Source organism: Phaseolus vulgaris, chromosome 7, assembly GCF_051622355.1.
Source record: "Phaseolus vulgaris cultivar YP4 chromosome 7, ASM5162235v1, whole genome shotgun sequence".
NCBI lineage: Eukaryota > Viridiplantae > Streptophyta > Magnoliopsida > Fabales > Fabaceae > Phaseolus > Phaseolus vulgaris.
In genome coordinates this window covers 45,935,090-45,954,613 of record NC_143504.1, presented here as the reverse complement: position 1 = coordinate 45,954,613, position 19,524 = coordinate 45,935,090, and the positions used below count along the sequence as shown (strand labels likewise).

The 19,524-nt window shown below is 33.8% G+C and overlaps 3 protein-coding genes across 5 annotated transcripts; 1 reads left to right on the top strand and 2 right to left on the bottom strand.

Moving 5' to 3' along the window:
• The first annotated feature begins 1,518 nt into the window (after window positions 1-1,518).
• On the top strand, window positions 1,519-6,126 carry LOC137828981 (Tetraspanin family protein). Its single transcript, XM_068635770.2, has 6 exons — window positions 1,519-2,020; window positions 2,312-2,411; window positions 2,726-2,806; window positions 2,909-3,013; window positions 4,892-5,095; window positions 5,887-6,126. The coding sequence occupies exons 1-6, from the start codon at window positions 1,821-1,823 to the stop codon at window positions 5,926-5,928; spliced, it is 732 nt and encodes a 243-aa protein (XP_068491871.2). The 5' UTR covers window positions 1,519-1,820; the 3' UTR covers window positions 5,929-6,126.
• Window positions 6,127-8,132: 2,006 nt separating this feature from the next.
• Window positions 8,133-13,335, bottom strand: LOC137828979 (uncharacterized). 3 transcript variants are annotated; one of them, XM_090304457.1, is made up of 4 exons: window positions 13,090-13,335; window positions 10,077-11,948; window positions 9,252-9,408; window positions 8,133-9,000 (listed from the first exon to the last, which is right to left on the bottom strand). In XM_090304457.1, exons 2-4 carry the CDS (start codon window positions 11,859-11,861, stop codon window positions 8,279-8,281), a joined length of 2,664 nt encoding a protein of 887 aa, XP_090160583.1. In that variant the 5' UTR covers window positions 11,862-11,948; window positions 13,090-13,335; the 3' UTR covers window positions 8,133-8,278. The 3 variants fall into 3 exon arrangements, with proteins under 3 accessions (XP_090160583.1, XP_068491868.2, XP_068491869.2); XM_068635767.2 differs by lacking the exon at window positions 13,090-13,335 and adding an exon at window positions 12,184-12,830; XM_068635768.2 differs by lacking the exon at window positions 13,090-13,335 and adding an exon at window positions 12,070-12,193.
• A 294-nt stretch (window positions 13,336-13,629) lies between these two features.
• On the bottom strand, window positions 13,630-17,901 carry LOC137828980 (uncharacterized). The gene is made up of 7 exons (XM_090304458.1): window positions 17,763-17,901; window positions 17,362-17,499; window positions 16,241-16,360; window positions 15,798-15,881; window positions 15,420-15,522; window positions 15,291-15,348; window positions 13,630-15,208 (listed from the first exon to the last, which is right to left on the bottom strand). The coding sequence occupies exons 1-7, from the start codon at window positions 17,791-17,793 to the stop codon at window positions 13,748-13,750; spliced, it is 1,995 nt and encodes a 664-aa protein (XP_090160584.1). The 5' UTR covers window positions 17,794-17,901; the 3' UTR covers window positions 13,630-13,747.
• Window positions 17,902-19,524: the final 1,623 nt, after the last annotated feature.

Sequence of the window (19,524 nt, the reverse complement as noted above, 5' to 3'; positions counted from 1 at the left end):
TTTATGAAGGAATCGTGCTATGCGGTAAATGCACGCCTCCTATGAAATTCAAACACGTTTAACTCCTACTTAATAAATTATTGCCATTCTTTTGTTTTGTTGCACATTCAAAACTTTTGTTCTAACTTAAAACACAAATGTACTCTTATTTTTCACTTCCATCACACTTTCATCTAAACTACCCAACATCTCTCATTACACTTTTTCTTAGAATAGTTAATAGCACATGTTTTCGGGGTCCTTTTTCTCAATAATTCTAGGGTCCTTTTTCTCAATAATTCTGATTGGTCATCACAGTTTTATTTAAGTTTAACAATCTTATAAATTTATATTTTAATTAAATTTTAATTATTTTTTTCTATTGTGATTAAAATACCTTTTATTTCCGTGTAAGTACCCTATCATTTTGAATATATAATCAATGGAATGATGTGACCATTATTTATGTCTAATTAATTAACTTTTTTTTTCTAATTTTCTTCAATTCATCTGTCAGGTGGAGATCTCAGATTAACTAGAGATTAGAGCATTTCATAGTATATAAGTGAATGCAAATTTCACCTATAAGTCGGTTTTATGAGGTTGAGTTAGATTTAAAGTCTACTTTTTAATATGGTATCAAAGTCATTCTCGAGCCTATTCTAGCGAGAGTTTGTTAGATTTATCAGGTTACTCCCTATCAGACTGTTATCGAACCACCCATAATATGTTGTCCCACGCACGAGCGATCACTCTCGACGTGAGGATGCTATGTTGGAGATTGTGGGATGCAAATATCACCTTATAAGCCAATTTTATGAGGTTGAGTTAAAGTTAAAGTTTACTTCATAACATATTATCAGAACATTTTCAATATTTTGTCATCGTCCTCGTAACTATCATGTTCTTAAATTATTAAAATACTTTTAATTTATCATATGATATAAAAATTTTATTTTCTTTCATCTTTACTTCCTAATTTATCTTTAGGACACACATTGGTTATTTGTATTATTTTTTATAATTATTTAATGATTGTTATTTAACATTCTAATTTTGAAATTTATATAATTATAATTTTTTTTTATATTTGATATTGAAGAAAATAAAATATGTATTTTTAAAATTAAATCTTTGATAATATTTTTTTTTAATTGTTGTGATTTTTTTAAAATAATTTAATTCATATTTAAAACCAGATGAGTATAAATATATCATTTAAATGAGATGAGGATGATAAAAAATTTCATGACTTTGTCCATCCTATTTTATTGCCACCCATAGCTCTTGAAAAAAAGAGTAAGTTGACCAAAACAAATTAAAAAGAAGATGAATGAGTTGATGTAAACAAAAAATAAATAAAAATAAGAACAAGAGTAACACTACTTTGTTTAGGGCAAAAATCAATCAAATGAAAAATATACTCAAACAAAATATAAACAATTTAAATACTAAATAAAAGAGAAAACTTGTAATGAAAAATTAATTAAAAGTATCTAAATTTACAAGATGTAAACATAAAAAACTTAGATTTTAGAAAAAACTTCTACACATCTATGAGAAAAAGATGTACGAAGAGGGGCATGGTATTGTATTTGGGTTTGAAAATTTGAGAAATAAATAAATAAAATTTATAAAAGTCCATCTTTTATTATTTATTTATATATATTATTTATAGATAAAAAATAAAAAGTGAGAGAAAAGAGTAGGAAATAGTGGAAGGCAAAGTGTGGAGGAGGAGATCTGAGACTGTGGTGTGGTCGTCGGAATTCCCGATAAAGAAATTCAGTGAAAATCTTGAAATCAGCTTACGCAGGGAAAGAAGGAACCCTAAGAATACGATGCGTCTCAATATCTGTCACGTTTCGCTCGCTTTCGTTCTCAAATTCCTCAATTTCCTTCAATCCTTCGTTGCCATTTCCATTTTGCTCTATTCCATATGGATGTTCAACGAATGGGAGCATCGTCTTCCTCCTCCTCCTCTCCCTCACGCTTTTGATTTCTATCTCAAGCTCAATTCCATCGTTCTACCCGCTCCATGGTACCACTATTCTTCTTCATTCTCACTGTTTCTGCTAATTAATCAACTCCTTCTCATTCGGCTGCTGTCAACTCTATTATTAAATTAAATGCTATCAACTACTCGTGCGTCGGGAATTAATACTTAATACTTCTTAAAGGAAAATTCATCTTTACGTTATTATTTTACTGTCAGTATTTTTTTTTTTAAACTATGATGAGATTGCAACAAGTGCGGTGAAATGCTTAGGTTTGGATTTAAACGGTTATTCGCTTCTGTTTCTTTCTAATGCTGAACTTTTTTTTTTTGCAGGTTTATCTACGCTTTCTTGGGAGTGGGAATTTTGGTGTTATGCATTTCTTTCTTGGGTTGCATTGCAGCTGAAATGATTAATGGTTGCTGCTTGTGTTTTGTATCCCACTGATATTTTGAATGTTTATTTAAATATAGAAGGTTCGCAGCTCAAGTTTTTAAATTGCGATCGCATTTTTGGGTCACTGTTTTGTCGTGCTTTTTCATGTTGTGGGAAATTACAGACTAGGTGGCCGAAACCACGGTTGGGAACTGTTTTTAAAAACTTTTTAGCTGAAACTCTATTAAGCTTTATGAGAGTAGAGTAAACTTGTGTTGAATGCTTTGAAGTAGTAGCTTTTACTCTACTTTTTTGATTTTAATTTTTTAAAGTTATTTTTGCTTGTCACTCCTTGACCGTTTGAAAAATGCTAGTACACTCTACTCATCGCGGTGCTTCTTATGCTGGAAGCTTCTCTGGTGGGATTCATTGCACTTGATAGTGATTGGGAAAAGGTTCTTACTTTCTTGTTCCCCTACGTTATTTACGGACATAGTTGCACTAGCTCGCATTTGTGTCCCTCTTTTGAGGCCTATAGTTTATTATTATCTTTGCAGGATATCCCACTTGATCCAACCGGTAAACTTGACGAGCTTCGAATTTTCATCGAAGATAATATAGATATCTGTACTTGGGTTGGCATTACTGTGCTCGTGGTTCAGGTATTTTCTTTACATGTTGCTGTTTTGGTGTTAGTATCTGTTTTTTTTCCTGACCTCTCATTGGTAAATGAATTATAGTCTACTATAGTCCATTTTTTAGAGTTCAAGCTTGTTGATGTTGGTGTTCAACATGCATTATTATATATTTTCTGAAGTTGATGTTTCTTCATGAGCACTTCTAACTTTTGGAATCCTCTATAACTTGTATCATTTAGATGTCTGTCTTCTTTTGTTCAAGCATCTAAATAATTATTCAAGCATCTTAAGTTGTTATTTTTTGTTCATTAACTTCAATTGTATAAGGAATTGGACCGGTATGTTAATTCAGCTCTGACTTAAGGTATCATTCACTCTGTTCACTAGATTCATGGAGTCAGAGGTGTTATTAACTGTGTAGAACACTACACTCTATAGAATGCAGTTACTGTAGCCTCTGGGTAATTTGGTTTCAGTAATTATATGTAACAAAAAGATCATAATAGGAAAGAGAAGTTACGTGTTGAATTTGGTTTTGGAATTTGAATTATTACTATTTTTCCAGACTATATGTTAGTATTATGATCTCCAAACTATTGCTTTGGTTATTACTTTGGTTGCATTCTAAAGTTCTGTTGGTTAATTTTACGTGGTAACCCAACATGTCCTTTGAAATTCTTGAATTACTCCTAATGCATTTATTGTGAAGATTCCAAATAAAGTAATGAATTCCCATCTCCATAACATTCTTATTAAAAGAATCATTGGTAGTATTGGTGAGTATGAGAGGCGGTGATGGAGTTTATGAGTTCTTTCTAAGTAACATTATTAGTTTAGGTACACGTTCTAATCCATCATTTAATTTTCTGAACGATACTAGCATTCACAACAGAACATTAATTGCTTCCTTTATCTCATACCATTATTTGCTTTTTTAAGTTAATACACACATTTTAACAAAATTATTCATTGCACTGAATACCGCGAATTGCTGTTATAGATAACCTTTTTTGGACAAAATAAATCCTTATTAAATGTAGTTGTCAATTTACTTAGGTATTTAGGTGAGGTGAGATACTAGTATAAGAGGGTGTTGTTGAAAAACAATTAATGTTTTCTTAGGTTTTAAAATGACAAATAATTTCAGACATTAAAAAACTCTTATATGACAGAGGGAGTTATAAACAAAATAATTGTGTTATTATTTTATTTCAATTATTTATATTTTTAACTAAGCAACTGCAATTTACAAACAAAATAAACATGATTTGTTGCTATGATGATCATTTTACCCTAAATAACAAATACTAGTTATTTAAAAAAGAGAGTAATAAAGCATCCAATGAACCATCTTAGTGATCTTCCTTACATGCTCGAGGTATAGGTAAATGGGCTATTAATATGTGCTGATTCTTATACCTACAAAATTTGTTTAACTTTACCTCTTGTTGTCTCTTCCTTCATTTGAGAGGCTGTTGTTTGTGCTTTGCAGTCTGTACACACATTAGTTGGGCTTGAGACAGTAGCTTCTTTTTTTATTGTAGATTTTAATGCTCAGTTGACAGATACTGCAAGTATCGGAGGCAGAGCCTGGTATAAATATGCTGGTCTTTTTACTTCATTAAGGTTGAAACAGGAAAACAGGACAAAATTCTACCCCAAACTGTGTCTAGAATATTTCATGTCTGTGACTTGCATGTTATAAAGACAACCTAGGATTTGTATAATCATTGGTTTTAAATTTCCAGCATTTTTCTTGTATCCTCATGAAAATAGTATCAATAAAAAATCTAACAAACCATATAACAACCATGCTGGATAAATGTAAAGCATTTTCTGGATTTTCTTTTATTCCATTCCTCCTCTAGTGCTTTTGCTCATTTTTCTTGTTGCCAACCTCAGGCACTGTCTCTACTACTGGCATTAATTCTGCGAGCCACAGTTTCTACCAGGGAGGCTGATTTTGATTTTGAGAATGAAGGTGATGCTAGGCGTAGAAGTTGGGAACCCCTACTAAATCCTCAATCTGGCCAACCATCTGGGTCTGGCAAAGGTGATAATAGAGGAAATCACTCTGATATTTGGAGCTCACGGATGAGAGAAAAGGTATGCTGGTCTTGAAGTCTTAACCGTAATTTCTTTGATAACCTTTGAGGGAATTGAGTCTTTGAATGATAGGAAAAATAATGTGATTTTGTAAGAGTTTGTCAAAAAAGAGGTTGAGCTTTTGTTATCAACTATCAACTATCAACTATCAACTATTAACTATCAACTAAAAGTTCCATTTTTATTTTCTGTTTGTATTTTTTCCATTTGTACATATTATTTGTGACATGTTCTTTAATTTCGATATTAGCTTATAGTAATTTGGTTTTAGATTTATAGTTTTATTATTCTATTATTCTATTTTGCTTGGATGCTAAATTCTGGTGTGTCATAGTTAGGCACGTAGTCATGATACCTGCTTAGAAAAATTACGTTTTCAGTATAGTCTATTATCATTGCCTTAAACTATTTTAAACTACACTGTTTGAAACCGAAAGGTTATGTAAATGTCTTGCACAGATCACTAAATTTTCCTTTTTTATTTTGGTTTGGGTTTAGAATCTTGAGGCCTTTGTGTTAATTACAAGAGCTCAATATCAACGGTTTCTTCATTTTAAGCATGTGGTTCTCAGGATAAAGTTCGATAAATTTATGGTTTTCCAAATTGTTTTTGAGACTTTCAAAGTGCTTATATGTCGATCATTTAGTACAGTCTCTTTTCTTCTCTCCTTCCTATTTAGTTTGATACATAGCTGTGTCTGCTATTCATGTAAACAGATTACCGTTGTGCAGGCCTGTTATATAAGTCTTTTAACATTAGTAATGTAGGAATTGCTATTTCATGTTTGCAGTACGGATTGACCCATGGAGATAAGAGCAGCCACCAACCATGAATTTCAGGCAATGACCGCTACTAGCCATCAAGCAATTCAATGATGTGTTGACATTTGCGTACATACATGTATATCTTTGTTTCTAATGTTTTACTTTATGTGTTGTAAAACCAAACCAGGTATTGATTGAAGTTTAAGAGTCTTGTACTTAAATAGCGTAGCATAAGAGAAAAATTAATAACAAAGTTACATAACAAAGGACCCGATGAAGTACCTTCCTCAAGGCTCTACTGATAGTCCAGTCTGCATGACAGAAAATTAATTGACATTGCTCAACGGCTAAGCATACAGCTATATATACGTAGGATATGGGGTACGTGAAACATACGTCTCGCATGTGTCGGCATTCATTTTTTTTTTTATAAAAAAAGATCATACTTTTGTATAAAATTTGAAAAAGCATAATTGGTGGGTTAAAATATTACAGTGTGGAAAGCGAGTATCTTTGAGAACATACTCATCAAGTGAAATCCGAGGGCAAGTTTTCAGTATGTTATGGTACTTATCGCTTGATCGAACACTTAGATATTTTTTTCTCTCTTAGTTTTATTTTGGAAGTTAATTATAGAATTGGCAAAATGTTAGTTGTTTAGGTATATGATGATTTTAATAAAAGGGGTATAAATTTTCAGTGTGAAGATTTCAGTGAACCGGGGGCAGTTTGAATTTTTACAGATGACAAATGGTGGTTACATGTTTCTGGATAGTAAAATGTTTTGCCATTACTATTATAGCACTTGATTTTTACTAATTTTGTTATTAAATAGTTTTTATTTATTTATTTATTAATTTCCAGACACGAGGAGTGTAGCTAATATTATATTCCTCACTTGTTTGTATTAGAAATTATGCATGTGACCGTTTCTGACTACTGCAGGACGATGTTGGGTTTTGGATTGGGTGAAATCGTATGTTATTTTGGCTGAATCAACCATCACAACCTTTGTTGAATATGTTCCTGGAGAGAACTGCAGATTTTATTTATTTTAAAAAAAGGAAGAATACACAAAAGCATGCACTTCTACTCTACAACTCTACATAGTACGTATCGCAACACTCTTTTTCTCCTCTGTTTCTGTTTTTATAGAAAAATGACAAGTGATGAGAAATTGTACCCTCCCAAACTGGAGTTACTGATCTATTCTTAATAATTTTGGACACTTGCCTCGTGGAATGTGGTCCACGGTGCTGTCACGGGAATTGAGTAGTGATTCAATTTTGAAGTTGTAGATACCATACTTTGTTTTCTAGTTTGGTTAGAAATTTCACATCGAATGGTCATTGGGGAATATTCTCAACCTTTTATCCATTTGGAAAAAAAATGTGTCTTTGTCCCCTTGTTCTACTTTATGGCTTCAGCACTATCACATTGCAAATATTTGTACCTCTTATGGCTCTTGAGTCATAATGTAAGAATCTTTCCACGATTTACGTAGACAAATAAACCCATTTGGCCACATCTTTTCGGTAGATGAAAAATTTAGGAGGGAATGATGATCCAGTCCAGAGAGGAAAATTTTCTGAGCTCAGAGTAACAAAAGGTTACAATGACCCCCTCTATCTTTGGAAATGATTATTTTAAAGGTTTTTTTTTTATCGATTATGGCTGAGTTTGCACTTGCTTCATCGCTTAAAAAAATTGTAATAATTTTATCCATAACAGAAACTTTTGCAAGCATCTGAAGAGTTTATTTCTTGGACCGCAGACTTAGTCGACACTCCATGTGTGGTAAGAGAATCTGAGTCGTGGCTGAAAAAAAAAAGAGTGAACATGTTATTCTGAATTAAACTAGTTAAAATTCTCTTTATCTTCTACCCCTAAGAGGATTGCATGAACTGGTTTAGAGAAGGGAAATATAATATGCTCTGATCAATGTTTTATTTAATAGTTCTTTATAAGAAGTCATCATGTGCTGTGACTTGTGATTCAAATTAATCCACGCTCAACATGGTTTAATGGGAGCCATCAACATTTTATTAAAGGACTACAGACTGTGATTTCGATGGATGCATCATGCATGAATTGTACCAACTGTACCGATGATACTGTTACAGCATCACAGTTATGGCTAAACTAGTACCAACACACAGATAGTGACTTGTGAGTTGAGTCAATATTATATATTCATATTCTTTGTAACTAGTGTAGTTCTTCACATTCTCTGTTTAGGTAATTAAGCAATTAAATTTCCAAGTCATCAATGTCAAATAACTACAACTTTTTATTGGTACCATAAAATTTAATAAATTAGGTAAGTAGGGCAGTGTGAATAATCGAATGCAATGATAATAAACTTACAATAATATTTATTTAATTTGAAAATTAAAAGCAGAAAGGGTGAAGAGGGACTCAGGCCCTGCCTGTAAAATCAACCACTGCATTCTCCAAAAGCTCTTGAATCAAGTCTCCTTCTATCTCCTTTCCCAAAATGTCTATCTCCAATTCCATAAGTTCAACCCACCCTATCTGCACAATTTCTTTTCTGACAACATTTTCTACCACCAGGCTGTTGCTGTCCTGCTCACACCTCACCCCACTTGCCATTAATTCCTTTATTTTGGCCACAATGTGGTCCACCAACAAGGGAGATGCCGATGCACGCTCTTGGAGTAGGACCCTGCAGTGGCTCCCACTGCCCTTCAAACACTTTCCTGACCCATGACCAACAAGTTCCAATAGTTCAGCATTAATATAATCAAAGAGAAGTTTGTGATCTGATCTCATCTTCCTTCTTCTTCTCTCATGCATTGGCTGAGGCTCCTTCTCATTTAGATTGATGTATAATGTGTCCCTCAATGATGGGTCCAATGGGCTTTCAAGGGAATACCATTTGGTGTAAAACGAGTCATACTGCTGCTGGTCATCAAGTGCAGCTGCTGATAGTAGTTTGTGGACCAAGAGAAGCCACTCTTTTTCCTCTACCTTGGAGTCCAAGGAAGGAATCATTAAGCGTTTTAATAGATGGGGGCTCATAACTTCTGCAGAAGAATCATCCCATGATAGGGTCCTAGCTATTGATTCTATAGGAGGTGTTTTGTCAATTAAATTGGACTTCAGTTGCACCTGTGATCCTATACATGTACAACAAGTGACACTCAGGTAATAATAAAAGTATAGTAATTAAGATTAAGATATGGTTTATAACTACTCTTACATTATAAGTCTGAATCCTTATTTAAATGGAAGTATTTTTAAAAGCTATTCTTCAGGTTCAGGTAATGACTAAACAATTAACAATAATTAAGATAATGTCCACATATTTATTCATATCAAACAAGAACTAGAGCTAATAAATAAAGAAGAAAGGCCTAAACATTTTTACCTAGTTGATCGCTCTTCATACAGTCCAAGGTCTCATGGGACACATAATTGTTATCATCTTCAAATGGAGGTTGTAACACTGAGAATGGACTAGGCTGATCTGGGCTTTCGCTTGAATTAATCTTTAGCATCATGGAGCCTGCTACTGTTAATGCAGGCTGTGAAAACAAACAAATAAAGGATTTCATACGTTTATATACAGCATGGTACTAGGATATGTGCATTCAATTTATTGTATTCAATAATCTCATCTAGATGAGAGGTTGTGGTCAAGGCTTACGAAGAATAGTTATTTCCATTGATTATTCACAAGTACCCAAACCTTTTAATGACAAAAATTTCGGTTTTCCATTTCATTTATTCCATCATTCCAACGCATATAATATCAACAATTTAAGAGGACAATTAGTTTCCGTGCACAGAACTTGCGGCCATACTCGTTCAATTCCCTCATCGTGCTGCAACAGCCTAGTGTCTAAAATATCTGGCAGCCTGAGAAATTTCAAGGATCTAATAATTTCATAAGTTGGGAAGAGAAGGCACAAAATTTCCTGTGGATCATAAAAGGGGTACTAGGACTGCTTTTTTGGTGTTAACCCACAAGGCAGTAATAAATAAAGGTTAAAACAATTAGCATTCGAAGTTCCCAAACAGATATCAATGCTAATTGAGCTTATTTGGTGTATATTTCCTTTCTGTACTCTTTTCTTTTCGTTGCACTATATTAACCTAGAAATTCCTCACATGCAAAATACCCATCTCAAAATAAATTTTGCGAATGAAACAAAAAAATTGACAAAATTAGCAGAATAATAGTAGCCATTACCTCTAGTGTAATCATGTCTTCTTGTCTGTTGGAGACTGAATCTGTGGAAGTTTTCTCTGATGATTCACATAGAGCTACAAGAGAAAACTCTTCAAAACTATCCACGTTATCCCTAAGGACTTCAGGTGCATTTGCTGGAAGAACTAATGATTCAGTGACAATAGGAGAAGGTTGGGATGCATCTTTACATTGAGGTGGACTTGGCTTTTCCTTGGTTGATTTCTTATTCTTTGAGAACAAGAGACTGGCTACTTTTTCTTTCAATGATGATCTCCTCTTCGACTTTGTCTGTGCCCTGGAGGCTTGTGATTTGACAGTATTTTGATTACCAACTTGAACTGTGAGCCCAGTTTCAGTGACAGCAGAAATTGCAGGCACAGAATTTGACCTGGGAAGATTTTTAGGAGAGCCCTCAGTGCTTATTTCTGCATTGAAAGAATGACTGCAAGAAACTGATTTTCGGGGTTCTTGGTCCTCTTTAATACTCTCAACCACAGATGCTTCAGATTTCTTCATGTGGGCAAGAGAAAGCATCTCACCCAAGGTAGAGTTTCTCCTCGCATTCATTTGTTCTTGATGACCCTTATTACCTGATGTCATCATAGTCCATCTTTCAGAAAGTCTTTTCTTTGCCTCTCTGCACACTGATGACTCAGGAGAGCAAGACATGCGACCCAAGGACATTGTAGAATAGGGACTGCTACAGCCATTGATGTAATTGCAATCCCATGAAAGCCTTGGCAGCGGTGACATTGACATGGAATCACTGAAATTTGCTGATGCATACTCATGATATGATTTGTTGAACGAACTCTCATCATCAGAATAGCCAGAAGAATAGTGTGGAGTTTTATCCTTTTGATAGCTCCTCAGGCCTCTATGCATTTGCTGTCTGATCTCTTTTGCCACTTTAAAGGATTCTATTACATCGTCATATTCAGGTCCCTGATGGCAAATTCCACTTTTCAGATTTAGTGGTGTTGTTGTTGTTGGAGAAACCCCGTCTTTTTGCTCGGGTGTCCTCCCAGGGCTAGGTTTTAGTAACACAATTCGAGTGGTTCGAACTGGAGATTCATCAACTTTCTGACTATCTGGAGAGTTTCCAGAATTCTTGTTCTCCCATCCAGCTGCTTGATCAACATTTGCTGATTTCTTAATTAGTCTGTTATTCCTTTTCTCCTTTCTGGCTGGTTTGTCATTGTCAACCATCTTCAAAGGTTTAATAAGAGTAATGCGATTTGTATCAGTACGTGGGGTTGAGTAAAATTCATAAACATTTTGAGAATCCAATAACCTCATTAAGAGATCACTGTTGGAGCTTAGAACTTCCAAGGCATCTTTAAATTGTTTAGATTGACGCAGTCTCTCGTCGGTTGACAGAAGTTTTGCTTCTATGAATTTCTGACGAATGAGAGCCATTCTTTTCCCATCAACATCTTCACTCCATCTTCCTCTATCAGGTACCTTGCCACTTGCATGACTTGTTCTCTGAGATTGCTGCCATATTTCATACATATCTTTGTAAGCAACCTGTTCTGTGCTTGGATGAACTTCATGAAACATTTTCCTATCCATAAACCTATCTTCCTGCTGCCAATGCCTGAATGGTAAGCCTACAGGACCATGCATTTGTTGAGAATAATCACTTCTGTATTTTCTTTCCATAGGTAAATTAGGCTCTCCCCTTGGAAGAGTTTCAAGCCCCATTAGTTTTGCTACTACATTTGGTAGGTAGTGCTTGGAGTCTTTTTGTTTGGACATTTCTTTGTCTATGAGCATCTGCATTTTGATGGGTGCTCCACTTACTTTTGTGACTTATCCTCTACTCTATCCCATCACCACCATCTGATTGACTTGTTGAGAGAGGCCAAACTGCAAGACAAATCGCCAGAATATTTGGTGATGTATGGGAATAATATAATAGCAGAGAAACACTTCAATTACAGAAATCTTAAGTGCAATCATTCCACACAACTTGGAAAGAAACAAAAACCTATAGTCAAATTAGAGAAATGTCCATCTAAATCACCAGGAAAGGGAGATATAAGTGTATGTCAAAGAAGCAAAAGGATGGGCAAGGTGCAGAGATGTGGGTTTGATGTCCTACCTCTTACTCTGTCTCTCCTTTGCGTAGTTCTGTACTATATACTCCATCCACTCCCTTTGCAAAACGCTCTCATCAAACTACTATAGATTTAGTTATCTCCTTTAGTACCAATAAATTTTTTACTTCTTCTCAATGTAATTTGAATCACATGATCAAATGTGCAAGTTTGAGGACAAAATCAACCAGTCTAACAAAACAGGCAAGTAGTTACATTTATATAGGCAAATAACTAAGAAATCCCAATGTAATAAAAATCTTTGATTCTTCCAAATCTTAACCAGTTAAAGTTGGTAAGGAAAGGTAAGATAATTATGAAACGTGTCATCACTTGATATATAGAATAAAAATCACTAGAAAAAAATATTTCATATATGGATCAACTTTACAAGGTCAGGTACTTGACTCAATATCAGGGAAACCATTGAGATGTTATCTTAATATTTTTAAAAAAGAGTGATTATGAAATAGATGTATCACACGGAAAGGAGATCATCTTAAAGGGCGTTGCTTTAAAGGAGTAAAATAAGAGGGATATACAAACAATAGAACGGGAGAAAAAGCCATATCTGTTGAGGCCACAGAATTTTCTACATTCTGTTAGGTTGACTTCATAATAATGATTTATTTGATCTCACCTTTAATGCGACAGAGAATACACAAAACTTGGGGATTTATAGGGGAGTGAAAACAAAACTTTTTTTATCATAGGGTAGACTTTAATCTTGGGTAAAAAAAAAACCGAACGGGTCAGATATCGTTTTCTATTTATGAGTGGCGTACAAGTTGCACATGCAGCTGAAAATGACCCTTTTATTAGAATAGCAAACAAAACAAAACAAAATATAAATCTCACTTATAATGTGGACTTTGTGGAAAATTAGAAAAGCAAATGATAATAGTATCTACCTTTTTCATGTGCCCATACCACCACACGGTGCCGTGGGGCGTGTGGTTCGGAGACGTTGATGTAGGCCTTCACCAGCACCATACATAGGGCAGAAGAGCTTAACCAATTTGAAATCTGGAGTGGCATGAAGACCACTCCAAAGAATACAAGAGAAAGAAGCTAGAGATCTTTTTGCATTCAAGTTTGCGCTTTGCTTAACGTAAGGATTTGTACAAATGGTTAGGAGGGTAACTCGTAATCTTTTTGATAAATTTTAGAGGCAATTAGGTCGGTTATAAATGTGAGCTGCACAAATTTGTTACATTATTTCAATAATTTTAACAGACGTATTCGTGAAATTCAATTCTTGATGTTTAGAATTACAGACATGATAAATGCCAAAAGTCGTACTACTTTTTGTGGGGAATCACGGGAAAGTTCTTTGGATGTGTCACAATTTTACAGTCACTTTAGATGCTTGTACAATTAAAAGTATAGGCCCAGTTCGTTTAATGCTCCGAATTATCAAAAAGATCCAGGAAAGAAACAACACTAATTTCCACCTAAAGGTGACGTTTGATAGACGCCTCTTTTTGTAAACACATGGCATAACAGTCCGAAATTAACCAGAAGCATGTGCAGTGTAACGTTTGATCAAACATTCTGGAGTGTTAGACTCTAAAGGAGCAGCTTCTGCGTTTGCTCTTGCTCGGTGGCATAGTCACTGTCATCCAAAGGAAATGGACATCTATTGTTTCTTTGCATGGACATATGAAGAAAAGAAGAGTTATATATTTCAATCAAGCTTTTCCTAAACTGATAAAGCACTTCCCCGTGATTTTCACCATCCATTTCTGGATCTTCATTATCATTAATTTGAAAAAGAGAAGACGCACTTTCCCTTTGCAGCAATTGTAAAGTTCTTGAACTTGAACTTTGGCAATTTAAATGGGAACTAGTTAGAGATAAGCTCCTCTGACATTCATCTAGTGAAGATGAAAGCCAGGTTTCCGGATTAGGATGATGATGGTAGGCACTGGAAACTGTCTTTCCAACCCAATGCTGGTATGGTGAAAGGAACATGCTGTCTTGATCACATGACGTGTCATTCTTGCAATTTTCAAGAACATTAAAGTTGTGCTTATTGTTTGACAAAGACAATGCTGTGTGGTTAAAACTTGTGTCCATGTCTTCATAGACATATCTTCCAAACTTGAATTCTTGATATCTTAAGAAACCAGAATCCAATATTGAATTGAAGTTCTGTGATTTGTCGAGTAGCGAGAATGAGGGACTAAAGTGGAATCTATCTAATGTCTGCTCTTCAGGGTGGCCTAAAATTGATAATTCAGGGATCATATTTGGCTTTGTATGCTTGCAAGTGATAGGCAAATTTGTCGCATTTGCAGTATAGTCAAAATCTTTTTCCATAAGAGGAATCGGTTCTTTCTCTAGTATCCCCAGCTCTTTGAAATGACTCAGTGTAAAGATTTCATGATCTCGATTATTACTCAGAAATCCTCGGGTTACATCACTCTCGTCAATGAAACTTGGAGCTCCACCAAAATTGCTTCTAGCTTCTGTCATACTGAGCATAGGTTGAACGTTGAGTGGATAAGTTTGAACGTCGGCACGAGGGTTAATCATCTCAACTGATCGCAGAAAAACAGGAGACAGCAAATGATCACTGAAGGATGAACTTGATTCAAGTTCAAGAGGTTTCCTGTCAGGCATTTGATGGTGTTCTGTAAATTGAACATCTAACTCCCAAGTATCATGCAAACCATATCTGGTAGCATTTGCTGCTTCGTTAAGCAAAGATTCAAGAAATACATCACTCTTGGTTGCGACACCGAAACTTGGAGTTGCACTTTGTTTGCACTCAGGTTCCGTAATTCGAGGGGGGAAATTGTGAGAATCATATGTTGGAAACTTCGATTGCAGATTAAATCTCCCATCTAGTCTGAGAAACGAAGGAGACAACACATGATCGCTGAAGTATGGGCTTGATTCAAGTTCTAGAAGTTTCCTTTTAGGTATCTGATATTGCTCCTTACATTGATCATTTAACTCTCGAGAATCAGGAAAATCATATCTTGTACCATTCGCTTCTTTTCCTGGATGAGTATCCTCATATTTCTGGCACAGAAAATAATTTTTGATAAGGGAATGCAGGCCACTGGATGGATTTATAGCGTGAGAAATGGCTTAAAAACCATACATTTTCTTCAGTGCTCATAGGGAACAGCCGACTAAGGAGCACGGAAATAATATCGTGCCTGAAAAATTCCTATTATATTCATGATAAAGGGAAAGGGCAATTAATATCAATATCGAAGCTGTGCCTAACCCTTTTGAACAGAGGTTCTCTGTGTCTGTAAACAAGGCATCTGCAACACACAGTCGTAATTTTTGTCTCTTTCTAGCAAAAACTTCTCCACGCAACTGCTGATCTGAAGTTTTGACACAGTAATTATTTTACACAGGCTGTGTCAGCACATTCACAAATATGAGAAGTAAATTGCGCGTCTTCAGTTAAATTACATACATTTTTTGCAATAATAAATTTGACCATCTGAAGGTTAATTAACAAATCAGTGGCACCGAATAAAGGCATGACTCCATTGGATGATCAGAAATATAAACCATAGATGTTCAAACTGTCCAATACATTATTTCCCCTTGTAAATACCTTGCAACCAAGCAATCCAAATGAAGAAAATCAAACCTTCATGTGAAAATATTCGCTGGGGTTTGAATTTGTCACTACAATCTCGGGAGTCTTTTGGCGTGTTGCTGATGGAGTACAAGCCTGCATTACCACCTGTTAAGAGATCTTTGAAAACAGATTGTAGTTTAGCATGAAATTAAAAAATGAAATTATAACGGGAGAAAAAAAGTATTTCCCAACATTTCAACATTTCGGAATACAGTGGCTAATTAGAAAAATATAAATGCCACATGATACTAACCTAACAAGCGAATACGAGTGAAGAGGAGTAGATAATGATATCATAAGAAGAAAGAAAAAAAGGTTTCCAAAACGAGGAACATTTCTTTACAAAACGCAAGTACCAGCTTTCCTAATTATCGTGATTGTGAACACCATGATCCTAAATATCAGTGTATCGCTGCAGCTAGAATGTTGTGGAATTTTCCTCTAATACGCACCTGATTTATTCCAAGCTTTTACAGGTGAGAAACATGAGTCTGTCCTTACAGTTGATACGTGCTCAATGATCCTTGAAGAATTGTCGCCATTATTTCCAATCCTGTCATCACCTGTCTTTTCTACGTATACATAAAATATTTAAATACACTTTTAATCTCTGCAGATTATTGAAGTTTTGGTTATAGTTCTCTAAAATTTGAGTTTTAGTTTATGTGCCATGTATTTTAAAAGTGAACACTTTTTTATCACTGTTGTTATTATAGACCTATTAACTACAAACATGTAAAACGAATTCCCAACTCACTTTAGCGAAGCACATTGTTTAACAGATCAATGACAATAACAGGGATCGAAGGCACTAATTTCAAAACATTTCAGGGACCCAAACCTAAATCCAAATTTTAGAGAGATTAAAACTAAATTTTAGAATATCAAACGAGGACCAAAATATACTTGAATCTTAAATAATCTTAAATAAAAACGATGTCTATTCCATTGTGACAGAAGATGGCACATGTATAATGTCTCGCCTTCAAGCCATGGGGAAATATTCAACTTTCAGAGTAGGATGGGAAAGGAAATGAATTCAATGTCTTATATCGTATTAAGAAATTCCCCAACCTAATTCAATTAAGATGGCTTTAATATAAGGAACAATTTAACACCGTTAAGAAAAGTTATAGGAGAATAAAATTTTCTCCTGTTTTTATCAAAACAATAAAATACTTTTTGAGAAAAAAAAAATCATAATAATGCTTATTTATAAATCAGCTGGGATAAACCTTTTCAACCTTTACACACCGAGATAAACCTTTTCACATTAATTCTACGCAAAACCATTAACATTCTCATCATAACTGACTGCAAATATATTATTTCTACAAAACTTATAACAATAACAAAATCCATTTTATAATTTTGTCTGAAAATTCTATGAATAAATAATACATCCATGGTCTTGTATACTTATTTTACAGTGTTATCTAAAGTCATGTACAATAATTTTATTGAATTTTACAACAAGTTCATCAAAACTCACATTGAAAACGATTTCTGATTAGTCCACAGATTTTCACAAATAGAGATAAGGCAAATTTATTCTCCTTGAAATTCAACCAACCTCTGGAATAGTTCGTGGATTCTGGCCTCTTAGATGATTGGCGGGATTCCTTTTGCAGTGGACGTGAACGAAATCCCTCGCTTGCGTCCTTCTTCAATTTCTTAAAGAATGCAAACTCAGAAGTTTTTGGATCTGTCCCTGCACTTGAATTCCAAATCCTGTTAAACGCTAAAATAAAACGAACTTATCTAATTCTTAGTACTATTATGACAATGAGCAATGAGATAGCAAACTATACTGTCGTAGACTTTTGTGGAACACAGAACCATGAGAATGTGGAGCAAAACGCGTCGTTCGTAGAGAACAAATCATTAGGTATTGATTGCAATCGTAAAGTTCAAAAAATAATAACGAAATGAGGAGAAGCAAAGCGAAAATGTGAAAAGGGAGAAGAAAGAAACCTCTGGCTTGAGAAATTTTCCTTTTGTTCATTGCAATGCTCGCAAACTACACAGAACACATCGCACGCTCTGCAACACAATTCGCTACTCGCAGTGAGAAGAAGAAACTGGATTTGGCGCCAAACGGCACGTGAGTCACAGATCCGCACGCATGTAACATTTTTTTTATACGTGTATATATATATATATATATATATATATATATATATATAAATTTTGTAATGTGGATTAGTTTACTAATGACATGTCTATTTTGTAATATAATACAATTAGTTTAGTAATAGCAGATTGTATCTACTAATATATATAAATACGATAGATAATGAAAGTGTGAATTTTATTTTTCTCAAATAGTATATAGTTTCTAAGTTATTTTATTTGAATACTTATATATAAATGAAATTTTTCTAGCTTTTTTGTGTTTATCAATTTTACTTTTATATTAATATTTATTTTATTGTTTTATTTTGGACATTTCAGTCATTTTATTATTTTTTAAATATTTAATAAATAACTAATTATTTTTATAATTAATTGGAAACTGTTTATATTTTTTATTTTTAAAACTAATATTTTATCATTTTGTAAAAAACAGTTACGAATTTTAAATGTTGAATGTGGATCGGTTGATTAAACGTTTTGTACGACATGGAGTAGTTATTTTTCCATATCTTCATTTATCTTAAAAATCATAGTTGTTATTCCTTCTTATTTATGGTTTCTTATTATTTCTTTGCAAAAAAAATATGAATGAAGGGCAACAACGATTTTTTCACCTATAACTCAATATGTGACTGTGACCTTCGTCAACAGCATGTGGCAGACAACCATTTTCAAATGCCTCGCGTGGGCGATCAGGATGGAGATGTGAACGAGGATCAAAACAACTTATTCTTCTTCACTCCAATTACATCCTTCTTCACGGATCATCTATTCTTCCTAGTAACTTGGATTTGTAATGGTAACTTGTTGTTTGTCCTGCCTTTCGTAACCAAATCATTAAAGTCATTGTTGGGGGCAATGTTCACACTCTCTTCTTGATAAGTTCACTTTTTATTCCTCTTTGTCAAATTGATCATTCTTTCATCTCCTTTTATTTATTTGTTCCATTAAATTGAGAATTATTAATAAATATAGAGTATTGCATCGTTTTTTTTTTCTTTATTGTTGTAGTAATATTATGACTTTGAAAATGTATAAAAAATGCGGACACAGCGCATACACTTGTGTTTCTGTTTGTATATAATATTGTATATATTTTAATTTAATGTTTCTCATTAATAGGATACAAGATAATTTTATATCATATTATAGGCAATATAACAATAAATTTTGTGCAAAAATAGAATATTTATATTTATTTTATGAGATTTTTATTATTATAGATTATATAAAATTAATATAAATACATTACATTAGTTTTTTATGCATTTTTTAAAAAACTTAATTGTAAAAAAGAATAAACCTTATGGTAGTGTTGCTTTTATATCTTAGAGAATATCACTACTTGTTTCACACTTATGATAGTAGAAGGTTGCATAAATTTACTCAAAGTTTGGACATAAAAACAATAAGTCTTGTAATAGTGAGAGAGAACATTAGTGACATATAGGAGTTTATTATTCTTTTTTACACAAAAGGGTTATAGGCTTGACAACCAAAAAAACCAGAATCAACAATGATATTTAGAGCATATTTGTGATGATAAAGTTTAATTCTTTTGTGAGATCAAGAAATTTTTAGGTTGAGGAAGTGCTTAAGA

Excerpts from the sequence above, each read along its gene's own strand:
- LOC137828980 (XM_090304458.1), bottom strand. The coding sequence starts at position 17,793 with ATGAACAAAAGGAAAATTTCTCAAGCCAGAG. Across the intron at positions 15,523-15,797 it reads GCGAATATTTTCACATGAAG|ATCAGCAGTTGCGTGGAGAA; the intron begins GTTTGATTTTCT and ends TCAAAACTTCAG. Across the intron at positions 15,349-15,419 it reads GAGAACCTCTGTTCAAAAGG|GCACGATATTATTTCCGTGC; the intron begins GTTAGGCACAGC and ends GGAATTTTTCAG.
- LOC137828981 (XM_068635770.2), top strand. The coding sequence starts at position 1,821 with ATGCGTCTCAATATCTGTCACGTTTCGCTCGCTTTCGTTCTCAAATTC. Across the intron at positions 2,021-2,311 it reads ATCGTTCTACCCGCTCCATG|GTTTATCTACGCTTTCTTGG; the intron begins GTACCACTATTC and ends TTTTTTTTGCAG. Across the intron at positions 2,412-2,725 it reads ATGGTTGCTGCTTGTGTTTT|TACACTCTACTCATCGCGGT; the intron begins GTATCCCACTGA and ends GAAAAATGCTAG.
- LOC137828979 (XM_090304457.1), bottom strand. The coding sequence starts at position 11,861 with ATGCAGATGCTCATAGACAAAGAAATGTCCAAACAAAAAGACTCCAAG. Across the intron at positions 9,409-10,076 it reads AAGACATGATTACACTAGAG|CCTGCATTAACAGTAGCAGG; the intron begins GTAATGGCTACT and ends TTGTTTTCACAG. Across the intron at positions 9,001-9,251 it reads TATGAAGAGCGATCAACTAG|GATCACAGGTGCAACTGAAG; the intron begins GTAAAAATGTTT and ends GTACATGTATAG.